Genomic DNA, 19,426 nt, shown 5'->3' on the forward strand with positions numbered 1-19,426 from the left:
ATACTACAAAATAATAATATTGATTATAAAATAAAAAAAATCTAAGTACAACTTAAACAATAAGTTCTGTAAAAATGTAATAAGGACATCGATGAGGTACAATTCCACACTTTATGTTTTTTCAGTGTAAAGCCATAAGGTTGCTTAATGCATATGTATGTTGAAAATGTGCAAACAAATGATGATGATAACTATTATGCCATTATCGTCTTTTAAAAATGATTTTGTTTTTCAGGCTGAATGGTTGTGTTTGAATTGTCAAACACAGAGAGCTCTAGCTGGACAACTTGGAGACATGGGGAAAATGCCTGTATCCTCCCCTGCATCCGTAAAAGCAGAGCCAACAGTCAACCCCAAAACAGAAATATCCAAGCTCCCTGCTCCTTCTCCAAAACCATCACCTGAGAAGCATGTAGAGGAGGTGCAAACTGCTAGTATTGATGTGAAGACAATAGTGACCACGTCAGCTGTCCCTGGAGCTTCTTTTACTTCGACTAATGCTGCTTCTACGGTCACTCATAAATCTGTTGCACCAGTCTCCATTGATGGTGATGATAAAGAAAAGGTGGAGAGAGCTCTCAAGGATATGCTGGGAACAGCTGTAGATGAAGGGGATTTGACGGCACCAATACCAGCTGTAGAGTCTCAGAGATATGTTATAACTGCTGCTGAGGGTTTGAAAGAAACAGACAAAAACATTGAAGCTTTTGACAATGTAGTAAAGGTAGAGCATCACATTCAAGTTATTGAGGTTTTACATTTTTTCGTTTGAATAAAATACATACATTTTTTGTGTTGTATTAATTGTACTAAATGTTTTTTTTTAATTATAGGTGAAAGAGGTTACAGCACCTCATCCAGCTGCCATAGTAGAACAAAAAGACAATGTTGTGATACAGATGGTCACAAGTCTTCCTGAAATTAGTCAGCTAGCTAATGTAGACACCTTAATGGTTGCAGATATTAAAGGCCAACAAGGACAAGACATCTTATCAAAATCAGTGGAATCATACAGCTCAGCTGAGGAGGAGCTTAAAGAGATACACAGAACTAGTGAAATGTCCATTAAAGAAACCGACTCAAAACTCTTCCATGTCAATGCGCCGGATACCATAAAACAACATCATGAGGACAGCAGCGGGAGCGAATTCACCCCTCAGATTCAGATAAGAAGAGTAAGGCTGGATTCCTCCAGCAGTGAGAAATACAGTTCTGGAGACGATGAAGAATTCATACGAAGACAACTTATGCACATGGGTGCAGATGAGAACTTGATACCATCCGATGAGGAAAACCAAATCGGAGTGGAGACGGGAGGGCCGGAAGCACAGCAAGAGACAATAGAGGTCGAACCAGAAGATGCAAAGAAGCCAAATCGGGAACTAAAGAACCTTTCTCCACAGCCAGAGAAGTGGATTGACAATAGTCTTTATTCTCATGAAAGAGAGAATCAATATGCACAAGTCATCCCTGTCTCAGAAGCATTACAGGAATGCAAAGTGGAAATAGATGTGTCAGATGACAATGAAAAGATCACAACTACATTCTCCCCCGTTAGACAGATCACAGAGGAGTATGAAAGTTTAAATGAGGATTCGTCTAAAGGCGATGGGTCTTCCAGTGTGCAGGTGTCCAGCATCACGCCTGGAAGTGCTTCACCTACTTCTGTGTCCTCTATTGATGAAGACAGTGATAGCAGCCCAAGTCATAAAAAGGCAAAAGCAGAGAGTAAGCAACAAAGAAAGGCCAAACACAGACAACAGGGCCAGGCCCTTCCCACCATAGGAGACTCATCTGAGGAGGATAGGGTACGTATGGAAAATGATGAGATGAAAGAGGAAGCTCGAGATGGTGATCAGCAGCTGTTAAGAAAGGTCACCAAAAAATCAAAGAAGGAAAGAGATGATTTTGCAATTCAAAGGAGACGTGATAATTTGTCTAAAGCCGATAAGTTAAGGCAAACTTCAGACCTGGAAGAACACAAATCCTCATCTTTCTCTGACTTCTCACCAAGTATTGAATCTGAGCCAGAGAGTGACCAAAGAGAATGCAGAACGTCATCAACTGAAACACACAAGGCACTTGATGTCACAGTAAAGCCGTTAAAAAGTGCAGAAGAGGCATATGAGGAAATGATGCAGAAAGCACGGGAATACGAAACATTTGAAAAATGTACACCTCCTGATATTGAGCCACTATATGGAGGTATGTTAATAGAGGACTATGCTTATGACACCTTAGTTGAGGAACATGAACAGGCAGTAACATCTTTTGGTATGGTTACACATGGACACAGTTTTGGAAAGGTGGCTGAGAGCGAGTCTGTAAGGATACTTATGACACCAGAGGAGGCTTATGAGGAGATGATGCACAAAAGGAGGGAAGCTTTCCAAAAGGAACTGGAGCCTAAGGAAATGGATGCATCTTTCTTGCAACTTGATGTCAGTGATACTTGTTATGTTGATATTTCTGGAAATGATGCACATACTCCAGATAAAACAGAAAAGCAGCTGTTGCAGGCTGAGGATGCCTATGACGAGCTATTAAAGAAACAAAAAGATGTCTTAACACCAGGAACAAGTCCAACCCAGTCATCTCCGTTATCTCCAGCCTCTCCTCTATCTGTGTCTGAGTCATCTTATGATTCCCCCGAGGTGATATTTATCCCTTCAAGTGGGGAAGAAGACGTTGCAACTGAACCTATTGAATGCATTTTGGAGCCATACATTACAGAATCAACATCTACTCAGGAGGTAAAGAAATGCTTGTATCTTATTCCTGATTTAAAAATCACCCAGTGTTCTTCTGGTGAAGAGGAAGTTGATGAGGAAGACAGTTTTGCACAAGAAACAATATCACAAGAGTCTGCAGATGTTCCACAAGGTGAAGACATCCTTAAAGAAGTTTCAGAACCAAATTCATCAGAAGAGTCATTTGAGGCTGGTCCCATTTCTGTCATGTGTGAAATTCCTTCTTCCAAACATGTTCCAGAAACTGCTGGAACTCTTCCAGTTCAGGATTCGGCAATATCTCCAATATCTCCACCCACATCTCCTGGCCTTTCATCTCCAGATTCATATATAGAAGCAGCAATGGCACCATCCTCCTCTCCAGGTTCTGATCAGACACCTGAACCAACTACTCCAGCAAGCCCCAGTGTTGTTGATGATTCTACAGTTATAATTCAAATGCCTGAATGCGTGTCTGAGCAAGCCACAGCTCATCCAGCACCTGTGATTGGTCCTTATGTTTCCTCCACACAGATGATTGGATCCCCTTCGGCAGTCACTCCATCCTTACCCCATGTCTTAGTAAATGTTCCTACTCCTTCTGAAGTTCCTGTTTCAAAGCTAATATTAGGAACTGATCTCAAATCATCAGTTATATCAAAACCTATGCAGAAAACCATCCATACTGAAACTCCAGAACTTACTGTGGATTCAGCTCCTCAAGATTTAGTTGAAAAACCATTGGCTTTTGAAATGCATGAACCAACTGCAGCTGCAAAATCATCCACACTAGAGAAACAAATAGTTTCACATGTGGCTGTTCCACGAATTGAGCAAGAGATAACAAAAATTTTAGGCCAGACAGTATCTGTAGCAAATTCTATCATACCTTCCACTGTTGCTGCACCTGTTATTCAATCACAGGAGACTTCTGTTGTTGTTCAGATGCCAAGTCTGGTTACAGCTCCATCTCAGTCTATACATCCAGTACGTCCTATAGCCTATGCCCCGGTTTCACCTACAATTTCAGCAAATCAAGTGCCTATTACTCTCCCAACAATGGTATCAGCATCAATACCAGCAAATGTTGTCTCTATGGACCACGAGGAAACATCTCAGCCACCAACCAGTATTTCCATGGATCAGAGTACAAAGGAAACCCAACTAGAATTGGCACCCACATCTTACAAAGCCTCATCTGTTGTACCTCCAGAGCATACTGCTGCAAAGACAGTCTCTGGTGTTTCTCCTACTTTTACTACAACTGTTGCTTTTGGAGCTATACCCTCCCAACCAGTTCAGCCAATGTTGGTACAAACTCACCCAATGGTGGGGGAAATACATCAGAAACCTGTTGAATTTGCTACTGTTTCTCCATTGCAATCCGTTTCACAAATTACTTCTCCTGCTGTGCAGACACAGCAAGGTCAAGTTGTCATCATGCTTCCGAATTTTGAAAATGTGTCTCTGATTAACCAGGTAGCTCAAGATGTTATTGCATCCTCAGTGGCTATTAAAACAACAACTGGCGATGGTAGAAGTCAACCTGTTGTTGTTAGTGTATCTCCTTTACCTTGTGCAGCCACTGTTCCATCTTTATCAAGTGCTGTCACTGATTCAGCAGTTCCTCTCACTGTAACAAAACCGCAAATAATGGCCGTCTCTCAGGAAAGAACAGATAAACCAGTGATTGAATTTCCACCACCACCTTCAGTTTCACCACCCGAACTGCCCTATAACACAGTGCCCAAAGTTGACTTAAACCAACATATGACTGTCTGCACTTCTTCATCAGTTATAGCAACTCCTGAAACCCCTTCAAGTGTGCCCAGCATGACTGTGAAACCAGCCGTAACCCCACCGCACAAATCACCACCTCCTGTTCCTCCCAAGCCAGTCTGCATTCCACCAGGGCTGGTATTTAATCACAGATCAAGAGAAAGTGTGAAACCACCAGTTAGCCCTGAACCAGTAGCTTTTCAAGCGGTTCGTGCTGCAACTTTACCAAGAACAAGAGAACCCCCAAAAGCACTGTCATTAAGTTTGACTGCCCCTGTTGAAAGCAAGCATGGTGCTTCTTCACCAAAATCACCTCTGTCACCTAGATTTGCCAGAACACTTGAAACATATGTGGTGATAACATTACCCTCAGAGCCAGGCTCACCTGTGGAGAGCATTACAACTCAGGCCCCGATGCGCAGATCATCACTGCCAACTCCATGGCAGCAGGTTCCATGTGATGCTCCAAGAGTTTTTGCAACAGCTTATGTGGATGCACCTGTGATGGCAATTTCTGCTCAAACCGTAGCAGCGCTACCAAAGGTTATCTCAACTATAGCAGCACCACCTTTAGTAATGGCAGCCGAAACTGCATCAGTCACAAAGGAGATACAAGTAGATTCAGCACCAAGTGTAGTAGCTCCTTATATGACTGTTCCAGTGCCAGCAGTTTCTGCTGTACAAACATTGTTTTCAGAACCACTTGTAATAGCATCACCAGAAGCTTTAATCAGTCCACCTGCAGTGATTACAGTAGCCCCACATGTTGCCATTGAACCAACTGCAACAGCGTACACCACACGTTCTATGGTTTCTGTTATCCCAATGGCTTTAGAACAAGCAAAAACATCAATACCATCAGAGAGGGAGGGCACTGTATCATCTGAATTTTTTGCACAGGAGACAGTGAGGGAGTTACGGCAGGAGCCTAAGACACATCAAATGCCAACAACATATCCTGCACCAATAACAATAACCCAGATTCCAATTCCAACTCAAAATGAAGGCATTCATAGTTTGGATGTAGAGGAAGTATTAATTGTCTCTGCTACAGAAAAGGCATTAAATGGATTTGGTCCATCACCAGTTCCAGTAGTACAACTTCAGCATCAGCAAAAACAAGAAACCCAAGCAGTGTCTACTGCAGCTGCTGTGCCATCAACACCGATCACATTCACCCAATTTACAAAATCAATTGAGAGTCAAGAAGTTATATCAAGCTTGAGCCAAGTCTACTCCGCAATCTCCAAAACTGAGCAGCACCCTGAGAAATTGCCTAGTCTTGTAACTCAAGTTGTTACTACTGAAGTGCAAAGAACTACCACTGTGTCAGTTGTTCAGGAGAGGTTACCGGTTGAGCCCATGCCTGAACCTAAGAGTGCCGCTGTCACAGTTCAACCAGAAGTACATCCAAAACCCAAACAGAATGGAAGAATACACTACCCTGGTGATGTTATAGATCTCACAACATTAAAAATCAATGTTACAATGACTGACCAAGGAATGGATCTTACAGCGACAGATTCAAGTCAGTCATCTTTTCTAAGTGAATCAATTGACAAGCGACAGGCTACTGCTGTGCAACCAGAGATAGTGAATCTTAGCACTGAAATAATCCCCACTGCAACGCTCTCTGTTGTAACGGATAGTATAACAATTGTAACTTGCACAGCTACCATTACCTACAATAACAATAGCATAGTTGAGAAGCCACTGGACCTGGGAAATGCCACTTCATTGCCTCTTCCACTTACCACATACAACCCTTTTGAGCCACTCGCACAGATAGTGTATAGACCTGTAAGTCCTCAACCCAAACCTACAACCGGTGCAGAGATCCCTATCAACCTTTCATATAGAGGTATTGTGGGCACAGGCGTTCCTCTAATGCCCGTTACAGTATCCCCGGTGAGCTTCACAAATGGCACTGCTAGTACAACAATACATATAGAACCATCAGCACCTGGACCTGTAGACCTCACCACTTCTAAGCCAATGAAAACCATGGTTGCTTTGTCCTCGTCTTCTGGAGTGGTCACAACTGTTGTGGAGGATGATGGTACTCCAGTGGATCTCACGTTGGGAGGGCGAGCTGTTTGTTGTGATGTCATTTACAAGCTTCCTTTCACAGGGAGCTGCAGAACACAGCCACCAGTGACCACTCAACCTGACGTCCCATCTGGCATCAAAGAAGATCAGATTGTCATTGAAGATCTCAGCACCATGAAGGGTTTGGTATCGGACAATCATTTCAAGGAGACTGACCTCTTTGGTTATGAGAGGAAGAATGGATTCACCTATCAAAATGGGGCATCCGAAGGGGCTATTGATTTGACATCATCTAAATATTCAGCAGGTATGGCACTAAACATGTTCCTTATGTCCTTAAATGTTTAGTTTTTTATTAAGAGCTTATTGGTTCCCTTTTTTTATTGTTTACTCTCTGAATGCTTTAGATTTCATTAATGGTTCTGTACTTGTTTTTGTTTTTTTAAACAGATGCATGCATTTGCCTCCGTGTTGTCCCTCAGTGTTTTGGCTTTGCATCCTGCTAATCTGATGACACTAACAAGATCTTTGCATGCAGATTGGTTTCCGTTTTCGTAATTTATTAGTTATTACCGCATGGCTTCAAAATACACTGGAAAAGCAACTGTTCATTTCAACACTGATTATGCTGTTGATTCTTTTTTCACAATCAAACAGATGAAGCCTTAGACTACTCAAAGAAAGGCACTTTGCCATTGACTGGGCTCACGACTGCTCAACATTCTACAGTAACATCATTTGGTGTCAATAGTTTGCTAAGAACATCAAATGGCATTGTTTACTCATCTGTGTCAGCTCCTGCCCCATCCACGTATGCCATTACCACTCAACCAGGTTCAATATTTAACACAACGTGCAATAGTCTCCCTGATTCCATTCCATTTTCAGGACTTGAAAATCAGCCTGCACCATATGGCTTTGTACCGACCACAGATATTTCAAAGGATATTCTACCATCTGCATTAGCCAGTCTTCTTCCCTCACTGACCGCCTTCCCTGAGCTCTACTCTGATGCTACTCTTGAGGCCATAGCAGCCTCTTTAGATACACTGGTATCTCCAAATTTCCCAGACTTTGATGACAGCAAGAGCCAGCAGTACAAGGCTGAACATGAGTTTCTACAGCTAGAGAAGTTGAAGCAGCTGTGTCTTGCTGAAGAGCTTGAATGGGAAAGACAAGAGATACAGCGATACCGAGAGCAAGAGCAGTTTGTTGTTCAGAAAGAACTTGGGGAGCTTCAGAACATGAAGCAACAGCTCCTCATGCAACAAGAAGAGGAACGCAAAGCCCATCTGATTCTCCAACAAGAAACGTTTGAACAGCAGCAGATTCAGTTGGAGCAAATCCACAGGTTACAGCAACAACTCCACCAACAACTAGAAGAGCAAAATATATATCCCTATGGGTTTGGACCAAATGAATCCCCACCTACCAGCTCAGACATTATACTTGAATCTAAATATTCTGGAGATAATGGACAGTACTGGCCAGTGAAGGATGACAACTCCATTTCATCTGCAGTGACCCTTCATGACACTACACAAGGTCAAAACTGGCTGAACACCACCTCTGGTGCTTTTACTCAGCATGGTTCAAACATTCTTGTGTCAGTAGGTGCTCAGACAAAGGAGCAAATGCAGTTGTCTTCAAACCTGCAAAACACAGCTAAACTAGATCAGAATGTAGATTTCAGTTGCAAGAAATTGATTGAAAGTGGTGTTCAAACAGATGATGAAGATGCAGTTGAGAGGATTGCTCCTGGTAGAAGGAGAAGAAGTAAGAGAAGTGTAGACAGCTGTGTTCAAACTGATGATGAGGATCAGGATGAATGGGACATCCCTGTTCGGAGCAGACGCAGGTCCCGTACCAGTAGATACACTGATGGGGAGAAGGGTAAAAGCTTAAAGGTGTCAAGTATTGCGATTCAGACTGTAGCAGAGATTTCAGTTCAAACAGAGCATTCAGGGACTATCAGGAGATCTCCTGTTCGAGCTCAGGTGGACACTAAGGTAGATTTACATAGAGATGGCCTAACAGAAAGCGACTCGGATATAACATCAGAAAAAGATAAAAGACGTCCAGCTCCCACTGAGATAAGTGTTAGCACACACCTGACAGCTGATGATGTTGGAGCCTCAATAGTTACCAAATCTCCAAAGGTGTTATGCTCCCCCAATTCTCCAGTATCCCCTGGGAAGAGCTCACAGAAGATGCTGACTGTTGAATCATCGAGGCATCCAAGTAGCTCAAGATCACTACGTGGCTCACAGCGATCCCTGTCTGATCCAAAGTCTCTCAGTCCAATGACTGACGACAGAATGATGTACCAGTACTCAGACACCTACTCAGTAAGCACTGCACTTTATAAAAAGACAGATTATTTTTAATGTATCATTCCCTGTTATTTTACTTACTTTACATTTAAGTTAAACACCCCTTCTAATGAACAGGTTTGACTAATTGTGTCATTACTGTGAGTACAAATCTTAATGCTATTCTAGATAATTGTGTGCTTCTAGTTTTAAAGCAACAGTTTGGCCAGGGCCCTTGTCTATTCCATCATGACAATGTCCCTGTTCACAATGCAAGGTTCACTAAGGAATGATTGATTTAGTCTACTGTGGAAGAACAATAAAATTTACCTCAATTGCAAATACTGGAATAGATAAACATGTTTATTAGAAGGAGGTGTCTCCAATCTTTTGCATACAGTATATAGTGTATATTGTGTTGGAAGTAAAATGTATTTCTGTTTGCTAGCTTTTCTTTGCATTTCTGTTTTTAATCAACAGAGCAAGGGTTCACAGAGCGGTACACCAGTTGGCAGTCAGAAAAAAGTAAAACGCACGCTACCTCATCCACCACCGGAAGAAGATACCCTCCTTGGCCTTTCTGGGTACTCCACTGGCTCTGCCAGAAGACGAATGTGTCGGAACACCACATTGGCCCGGGCCAAAATCCTGCATGACATAGACAAAGAGCTGAATTTGGTTGAACGTGAGTCCTCAAAACTCCGTAAAATACAGGCAGAGCTTGATGAGGAGGAGAAAGAGATAGATGCTAAATTGAGGTATCTGGAGATGGGTATAAATCGAAGGAAAGAGGCTTTACTTAAAGAGAGAGAGAAGAGGGAGAGAGCCTACTTGCAAGGAGTGGCAGAGGAGCGAGACTACATGTCAGATAGTGAGGTCAGCAACATCAGAGAGCCACGAGGTAATGGCCATGGGATAGAACGGCCACGGACTGCCCCTCAGTCTGACTTTGACCAGTTCATCCCACCGCAGACTGAGGCCGACTCTCAGTATGCTACCCTCCCCAGCCCATATTCCCATTATCAGTATGCATCACAAAGCCAAACACCAGGTCAATATCCTCAGCAGACGTTATACCAACAGTCCCTTTACCATCAGCAGGTGTCCCCATACCAATCTATCTACTCATCTGTGCCCTCACTCACTCAGCAGACTGGCTATGACCATTCCTCACTCCTTATGATGCAACAGAAGCCTCAACAGGCTTCTTTGTCTGACTTAGAGCCAAAGATTACAACAAACTATGAGGTGGTACGCAACCAGCCCCTCCTTATTGTCCCTACATCCACAGAGAGTTCCTATGGAGTTTCCCATCTTGGGGGTAAATACAGTAACCTTGACCTGAGGATGGGGCTAGAGGAGAGAGCCAGCATGGCCAGCAGCCCCATGTCCAGCATATCAGCCGAGTCCTTCTACGCAGACCTGGATCACCATAATGCCAGAAACTATGTCCTGATTGATGACATCGGAGAACTCACCAAGGGAACCTCAGGCCTCTGTTCAAGCTTCAGTATCGCTGATAAAGATATTAGCAAAGCTGACCGCTTGCTCCGGACTGCTGACGTTCGTCGAACGGCAGATGTGGCGGATTTCCTCGTCCCTCTTCAGGCAGCTTCCAGACTGCATCCGTATGGTAAAGCGGAAGAGGATTCCATGGAGGAGCCATATGAATTGAAGATGTTGAAACAGCAAATTAAGCAGGAGTTCAGGAGAGGGACAGACAGTCTCGAGCAGCTAACGGGCCTGCCTCACTACCTCCACTCTGACACCAGTTTGAAACATTTTCCCAAAGCTGAGAAATATAGCATAGGAAGACTAACGTTAGAAAAACAAGCTGCCAAGCAACTCCCAGCCTCGGTTCTCCACCAGAAACAGCTTAAGAATAAAAAAACATTTATAGACCCAAAAATTACTAAGTTTTCACCCATTCAAGAGACTAGGGACCTTGAGCTCGACTACTGCAGGCTTTTGGCTTCTGCCAGCTCGTCTGTTGGTGGACTGTCTGCCAGGGCAAGGCTCCTTCAAGATGAAATCACATTTGGACTCCGAAAGAATCTAGCTGAACAACAGAAATATCTGGGTTCAGCACATGGTGCTAACCTGGCTCAGTCACTAAACTTTGGCAACCTAGGGCCAACCATAAGGTCATCCCTTCATGAAGATGGTACATACCCTAGTGGAAGTCATTCAAGACCCTCCTCTAGGCCTTCTTCTGTATATGGACTGGACCTGTCTATCAAAAGAGACCTCTCAAATTCCTCGCTACGTCTGAAAACAGAAGGTGAGGATAGCCACTTTGGATCAGCTAGGGCTAAACCAACAAGTCTGCCAATAAGTCAGAGCAGAGGCAGAATTCCCATCGTTGCACAAAATTCTGAAGAGGAGAGTCCACTGAGCCCTGTCGGACAACCTATGGGAATGGCCAGAGCATCTGCGGGTCCACTTCCACCTATCTCGGCAGACTCCCGGGACCAGTTTGGGTCCAGTCACTCTCTTCCAGAAGTCCAGCAGCACATGAGAGAGGAATCCAGGACATGTGGATATGAACGAGAAATTGCTTTTATAAAGGATGACCTTCAAGGAGCCATGTCAGATAGTGAAGGTAAATTTGTTCTAAGATCTTTTATTTTCCGTCACAACTAAATTTGTGTGCATGTGTGTGTAACTCAAATTTCCTATACTTATTTCTTCTTTTGTTTCCATTTTTCAATGTTTTGTTTTATTTAAATGTACTTTAAAGCGGTTATATTTGCATGAAGTCATCATCCGGTGACACTTTAGTATAGGGACCAATTCTCACTATTAACTAGTTGCTTATTAGATGCCTATTTTTAGCATATTGGCTGTTTATTAGTACTTATAAAGCACATATTCAACATAGTCTACTTCCCTAACCCTGCCTAAAAGCTTAACCTAACAACTACCTTACTAACTATTAATAAGCAACACATTAGTAGTTTACTGAGGCAAAAGTCATAGTTAATAGTTTATTAATACAGAGAATTTGACCTTAAAATAAAGTATGAACCATCATCCTTTACATTTTCACCTTCATATGTACATTTGTTTATACAAGGTTTGCTCACTGTTTTTTAGTGAATGTACATGCTATTTACATGCAAAGGGAACAAGGTTGTTACTCTTTCCACTATTATTCTTTTATATGCATTTTTGTGCAGAAGCAATGTTGATGATCTTGCTTCATCACCCAGTTATTGATTCTGTTATTTTCCTTAATGATACACTATAGGTGCCTCTAATATTTATTACAAGGAAACTCTGCCTTTTATTTATGTTTCAACATTGCATAGTAATGTCAGAATGTATTAGATACAGATATAGTACACTGTTTCCTGTTATTGCCATAATTTATATAAGTGGAATTAGAAAAAAGTTGGGCAGTAAAAGACTAGAATATAAATTCTCCCAGTGTGTTACTCCGGCAGCTATTGGGTGTTGATAAGCACATTTAGTTGAGCCGTAATAAAACGTTTATCCTCTGGTGAAGACATATTCAAATTTTGTATTCATAGGACTACCTGGCTCAGCTCGGCTGGTTTCCATTAATCCATTTATAGAATATTCCAGGCTGCAGACATTCAAGTGTTATCACAATAAATGGACAAGTCTTGTGTAGCAAATTAACACATTTCATTTTACTGTCATCATGAACACTTTGGTACAAAGGCTAATTCTAGAGATAAGATGTATATTTTATTCTCTAGATAGATAGATGAAATGTTTATTCAGTGGTTGGTACAGTATCGTTTTGGCGGGTTTTGTTTGTATTCAGATTTTTGCTCCATTTCCTACTTTTAATTTGTCTGTTTGTACTGTCTGTCATGTCTGTCATGAGTTTGCAATGTTCATCCTCAATAAATTATTTTGCTACTTGAGGTTTTTTTCTTGCATGGCTTATTAGTGGAAATTTGAACATGACTTGAAGATAAATATCAATGGGTATTCCATTCCTTCTCTCAGTATGCCTTTCTACTATACATGTACTCAATTGATAATTAGTCATTTTAAGGCATACAATACACACATTGTTTGGCAGATTAATATAGTATCAATACACTATTTTGCCAAATAGACAACATTTTGCAAAAACATTTTGAAATCTTCTTTAAGATAAAACACGGCGAGCTATTAGCAAGGTTTTGAATAGGTTGATGCTGAAAGCGTTTGGTTATGTAGAAAACTGAGTGTTCTAGGTTCTGGGGTGCTGTTAGTAACAGAAAATAAGTGGCGATTTCTTTCAGTTTGTATATCAAGCATAAACTTTGTTTATAAATAATACACATGAAATCGAAATATCTGTGTTAAGACAGTGAAGCACTTAAAAACGCGCCCTGTTTAAAAGCATTTTATAATTTGTACATATTAGCTTAAGACAAATAGAAATAAAATCACTTGCCGACCTGTTCTGTGCAAAATGTTGTTTCGTATTTCTACTCGTGAAAGTGAACCCTGTAACATTTGTAGCATGTGATTTAACAACAATATGACCTGTGCTCAAGTCTTAAAACCTTTCAGAATGCTTTGGCTCATAGGCTTCTATCGCATATTTGTCGATTAAACTGATTTTGTTTTTACAAACTGGTGAATGTTAAAATTGCTATCTGTAGTAAACAAAAACAACATTAGTTTGGGAAGATTACAAAGTTTTGGTATACCTTATAGAAGTTAAATCTTAACACTCGTCTATAAATATTACCTGACTGGTTTTGCATTACAGAAATGTATTTAAAAAATGTCAACATCTCAAACAGTGAGGCGATGTGTTATTTACTGTATGTACTTTAGGGCAGCGTTTCCCAACCTTTTGTGTGTCAGCCCCATCCATAAAACTTGCGTACTAACACCTTCACTAATGCCAAGTAAACAAGATATAATTCAGCATCATCAACATTATCAGTTTGACAATAGCCTTCTAATACATGTCAAGTTCATCATTTTACGTTTATTAGCAAAATGCAAAATGGATAGGATATCTCTGGTTGGGAACCACTGTTTTAAAGACAAATGCATGTATTAGCAATCATAATAGTTTAATCCATTAGTGGTTTATTAATTGGCACAAAATGTTTAAAGGCTAATTGTACTATGAATTCTTTGAAACACAATGTTTTCACTACAGCTGGAGGTCCTAGCTGGAATGTGAAAGGTGAGAACTGCTGTTCAACAACCTCGAATCAATCATTAAGCATAAACCTACGTTCATGTGTGCCATAGTCTTGAGTAATGGGCATTTCTCAGTGGTGCACCTCAGACCCATCCTGGTATTCATGATCACTACTCTCCTCAATGTCTCTCTGACATGGCCTGATCATATCAACCAGGGCACGTACATGTCTACATTGACTACATATATGCATAATGTAGCAGGAGTGTCGCGGAATGCCAGTAATAGTTGTGTTGAGGGTCCGCTCTCGGGTACCACGCCATGATCGATGCATCGTTGCAGTGGAGTAATTCAATTAAATCACTGCTGATTTAAGCTGATGTTTGCTTAGCGAATGGACAGCGTATAAGGTTCTTTATTATGAAATTACTGTGGACTGATGCAGTTGTCCGTATTCTTTTGAGTTTATAAGGAGTCAGATGATGATATGTGGCGTCCCATATTGCTTCAGCCAAATAAAGAAATGCTTAGCTTAGAGAGTATTGCAATCATAACAGCTGCAGGTTTGAGCAGTAAACAGAATGGAAAAATTTGTTCACCCAATTTATTTTGGGGATGTGCTGATGTTTCAACACAAACCTTAAGTCTAGGACATTCTAGTCTCCGAGTAGAAGAGCAGTACACAATTGAAAGGTAAATTATCTGTAGTCTTTAAAGATATGAAAACTTACATCATTTATTCCCCTCGTGTCAATCAAAACCTGTATATTACTCTTTCTTCTGTGGAACACAAAAGATATTTTGAGAAATGTCTTAGTGATGTTGTTTTCACGCAATGAAAGTCAACAGAGATCAGAGTTGTTTTGTTACCAAATTTTCTAAAAATGTAATCTTTTGTGTTCTGCAGAGGAAAGAAAGTCATAAAGGTTTGTAACGACACGACATGAGAGAGAGTAAATGTACCAATTTGCATTTTTTAAAGAAATATGTCTTTAAGATGTCATGTTATAGACAGAATAGATGTACAATATTATATTTATAGCATTGTAAGTGACTAGTTTTCAAGTCATCAGAGAATAAAATCCATGTTTGCTGAAGTAACCTTTTACGGTGTGCTAAACAGACAAGGGAATTATCAGAGATTTGTTGGGACATGTCATCTTCACACTGTTGAATGATAGTATGTATGTGCGTATATCCGCTGGGGCTCTGACCCACAGCACTTCTTCAATAAATAAATTCTCAGCGCATGATGTGTAGCTAAAGGGACACAGCATGCCTGTTCTTGTGTGCATGCCTTCAACATGTCTCACATCATCACTCCTTCACCAGACCCTCTCACTGCTTCCCCTCGGGTCCGGCCACTTGGTATCTTAAGCGTCTACCTAAACAAGCCCTGTGGTTAGAAGCCCTGACCTAAAACTATCAGGTTGTCAAAAATTTAGCAAAGACGTTTCTCCATTTGTGTAGCGGTGAAGGGATGGTTGGAAGAAGTTTTGGAGTAGGACACGTGTCTCAGTTTTGCATTTGTGATGGTTCAATGGCTGCTCTCGTCCTGTATTGTAGCATACCACCTTCAGCACGAAGATACGGACTGGTTTGACAAACCTCGCCGCGGTGGACCAGAGGCATTCCAAGGCCTGGATAGGAGACAGGTGAGGGTGCAACCCAAAGACTTGATGTTTTATTTTATACAAACAGTACCTGACCCTAAAAATGATATCTCACTTCCAAATCGGATAGGATTGGGATCACCATACGTATATATGAATGTATATATTAAAACGCAGCAAACTACATCCTTTCATTGTCTTCATTCACTGGATGTTGTTTATATTGTTGTAGATAAAAGGCAGCCATTACCTCTTCCCACACACTCGCATCAAACTGCAGCGGGACCCGAAGGACCACAGCGTCTCAGGTATGTTTACACGCAGCAATTACTGCACGAGATACGCAATGAAATGTAATCAATTAAGCCCTGAAAACTCAATTACTGTAAGGAGAGAAGAGGACAATGTATTGATCAAGAGATCAAATTAAAGACTTATGTTACTGAGATGCTCTGATTAGGATTCAATTATCAGTTAAACAGAACCTGTTTGCTTTCAGGGGGCGGGCTGGGACTCCGAGTTGTGGGCGGGAAGAAGATTCCAGGGACCAATGGAGAAATCGGAGCATATATTGCCAAGGTGTCGGCAGGAGGATCCGCAGAGCAGACGGGAAAAGTAGTTGAAGGTAAGAATTCATTTTTGTATTGTAACAAAATAGCCAGGGATGAATGAAGGAAAATTAATGATCAATACACTGAAGGTCATATAGTTGTTTTTTCCGTGCATGCATCAGCATTTTCTTTTGCTGTTTTAACGTATTTGTACTTTATTCAATTTTATAAAAGAAAGCGTTTAATTTGAGTTGCCATTTCTCATTTCAGTGTGGTTGTTGTTGTTGTCGAGTGCTGCCTCAGCATCCTGTCAATTTACATGAGCTCTTCTGAAACTAGTTTTGCTTCCTCCACACACTTTGGCTTCGGGTGAAATTCTAGTCTCGGGTGTTTGACTTGTACTGTTTCATAACATGCAATTTAGCAAACACTCCACATTCTCATTACGGCCGTGATGCTACACTATAATCTTGGCAGTTTTAGAAAACATTGTTTCACCCTTGTTAATATTCAAAACTCCATTTAAATGGTGCCAGAAACATTGGGAGAGATGTTTTCTTTATAGACGTTTTTTATATTTCATTTTCTCCCAGCGATATGAAAGCACTGATCTGGTGGTAGATTACTCGCACGTCTATTGTCTATTTTAAGTGTGCACTTTCCTTGATACACGGTCGTGGTTTCATCTGCCACACATGAGGTGAAATTTCTGGTGTGCTGACTGAAACCCTTAAAGCTGTAGAGTTGTTTTTTGAGCCAAGAATGAACATAACACAGTGCGCATACACAGTGCATCTCTTTCAATTTTGCGATATGTACTGTACATTGTAAAGCTTTGCTGTAGTTTTGCAAAAGGTTTACCAGTAACTAATTGTAGATTTAATTACTTTCCTATTAATACTTTTTTTAATTTGAGTTCAACCTTGCTTTAACCAAAATTGAAACACTTTGACTTTTGAGATTCAAAATGAGAAAGAAGAGACTGGTCTCATTACTGGCTTTAGCAAAGCAACACTGCTAAACAATTACGTTATTCCTTAGCATTTTTGTCTTATTTTCTGGTAAAAATATTTAAAACTTCTTAAAAATACATTTACATACAAAGTAAAGTGACCTAAGTAAGAAAGTTAGTTTATGTTTAAAAATAATTGTACATAAAATCTACAGTAAGTTACTGGCAAACCTACTTAAAAACTACAGCAAAGTTTTACAGTGTACAGTAATTGTATGTAAATGCAGACCTTAAATCAGCAAAAATATATAACATATGTAAACAACTTGTATGTATATATGATGAGTTAGGTTCCATCTTTTTAATTAAAAAATTATGTTGTTTATTGTGCATTCCAATTCATATCAATCCAGCTGAATTTGGTTTGTTTATATTTAAGCCATAATATTTTATACATAGAGGTCACTTTAGTGAACAGCTTTTGGCATAGCACATCAACTACTAAGAGGGACTCTAATGCATCTTATACAATGTCACCTCTTCTGATGTCCTGTCAAGTGGAAAATGAAAAATGAAGAACGTTTGTTCGGATCTCGTTTTTCAAGCAATATGAGCCATAACATTATATAGAAAAAGAAACCCAACAGGTGTTGTCATGAAAGGGTTAAATTAATCATTTTGTTTATTTAACAAATAAAACTGCAGAAAAGTCTAATTACATTTATGTTTAAAACAAATTTGTACATCAAATGTAGAGTAGGTTACTGGCAAACCTGCTGTAAAACTACAGCTAAATTTTACAGTGTACTGTAATTGTGTGTAAATGCAGACCTTAAATCAGCAAAAAATAAATGACATATGTAAACAACTTGTGTGTATATATGAAGAGTTTGGTTACATTTTCTTTTAAAAAAATGTTTATTTATTCTTTATTCCAATTCATATAAATCTAGCTGCAGTTGGTTTGTTTTTATTTAAGACATAATAACTCAAGCAATACAGCGAACTAACACAATAAAACACAATAAAAACATGAATTTTTGAACATTTTTTGTTATCTCATTTTGGAAAAAACTCTTAATATATATAAATACTGTGTATAAAATATCTATTAATATAATACATATTATCTAATATTGCAGAATTTTAAGACACATTGTCATCTTTTTATACATAGAGGTCACTTTAGTGAACAGCTTTTCAAAGGCATTTCTTGCGTATGTGTGGATTTTGATGGCATAGCACATCAACCACTAAGAGGGACTCTAATGCATCTTATACAATGTCACCTCTTCTGATGTCCTGTCAAGTGGAAAATGAAAAGTGATGAACGTTTGTTCAGATCTCGTTTTTCAAGCCACATGAGCAACAACATTATACAGAAAAATAAACCCAACTGTGGTTGTCATGAAAGGGTTATATTTTTGTGTTTGTCTATTTATGAAAAACAGCTGCAAAAAAATAAGAGACCATTTTAAAATCCGTTTTTCTGACTTCAAAATGTACTATTTATAGGTATGTGTTGAGGTAAAATTATCATTTTTGTTTCATTCTGTGAACTACTAACAACATTTCTCCCAAATTGCAAATCACAATATTGTTTCTATTTGCATTTTTTAAAAGTTCAAAGATAATTTGATAACCTGGATTTCTACCAAAGTTTTCATGTGTCTCACAGATTGAGGTTTGATTTTATTGAAATTCAATAGAGATTGGCCACAATTCATCTAGAAATGGTGATCTCTTAATAAATTATCTCGCTGTATATTTATTGATATACCATTTCTTTTAGCATTCAAGCCTGATATCAGATATATTTTGAAAGCGTTTGTTTGAAACGGTTAAAAAATAATGAACAATTCAACCAGATTAGATTCAGAATTAATCTTTCTGTTACCAACATCAAACCTCCTAAAATAATAGACTAGTGGTGCTTATATAAAATATGGCTGGTGTTCTTGCTGAACGCTTATGAAAGGAAAGTGATTGTGTAAATCTGAAAAGACATTTATATGATACGGTGTTGTTATCATTCACTGTAGCGCTCCGTATGCAGAGAGGCTATCGGAAGAATCACCTTCATTTGTGTAAGTCCTGAAGGTTTGGCCTGGACTGGGCATGAGTTTGCCGTGTGCTTTAAAAATACTTTTTTCTTCTGCGATTGTTTCTGTCTCTGTTGCTCCAAGAGTGTTTTCTCATCGTGAGTGGAGTGTTCAGGCGGGCATGATAATGTGAAGGCGTGTGTGTGCTAAGGTAACTCTGTGATTGAATTTCCCCTCAGGTATCAAAAATCGCTTCTAACTTGCGATCTGTGTG

General features: G+C 39.9%; 1 protein-coding gene across 1 annotated transcript in view; it reads left to right on the forward strand.

The window, feature by feature from the left end:
* pclob (piccolo presynaptic cytomatrix protein b) overlaps nt 1-19,426 on the forward strand; it is a 53,369-nt gene that overhangs the window by 18,671 nt on the left and 15,272 nt on the right. Inside the window, exons 8-14 of the mRNA XM_056766839.1 lie at nt 236-724; nt 834-6,864; nt 7,215-8,905; nt 9,350-11,471; nt 15,561-15,649; nt 15,840-15,915; nt 16,107-16,232. Coding sequence (XP_056622817.1) covers nt 236-724; nt 834-6,864; nt 7,215-8,905; nt 9,350-11,471; nt 15,561-15,649; nt 15,840-15,915; nt 16,107-16,232 — 10,624 coding nt within the window. The remainder of the gene's footprint in view (nt 1-235; nt 725-833; nt 6,865-7,214; nt 8,906-9,349; nt 11,472-15,560; nt 15,650-15,839; nt 15,916-16,106; nt 16,233-19,426) is intronic.

The sequence above is a fragment of the Triplophysa dalaica genome, chromosome 14 (assembly GCF_015846415.1).
Source record: "Triplophysa dalaica isolate WHDGS20190420 chromosome 14, ASM1584641v1, whole genome shotgun sequence".
In the NCBI taxonomy this organism is placed as follows: domain Eukaryota; kingdom Metazoa; phylum Chordata; class Actinopteri; order Cypriniformes; family Nemacheilidae; genus Triplophysa; species Triplophysa dalaica.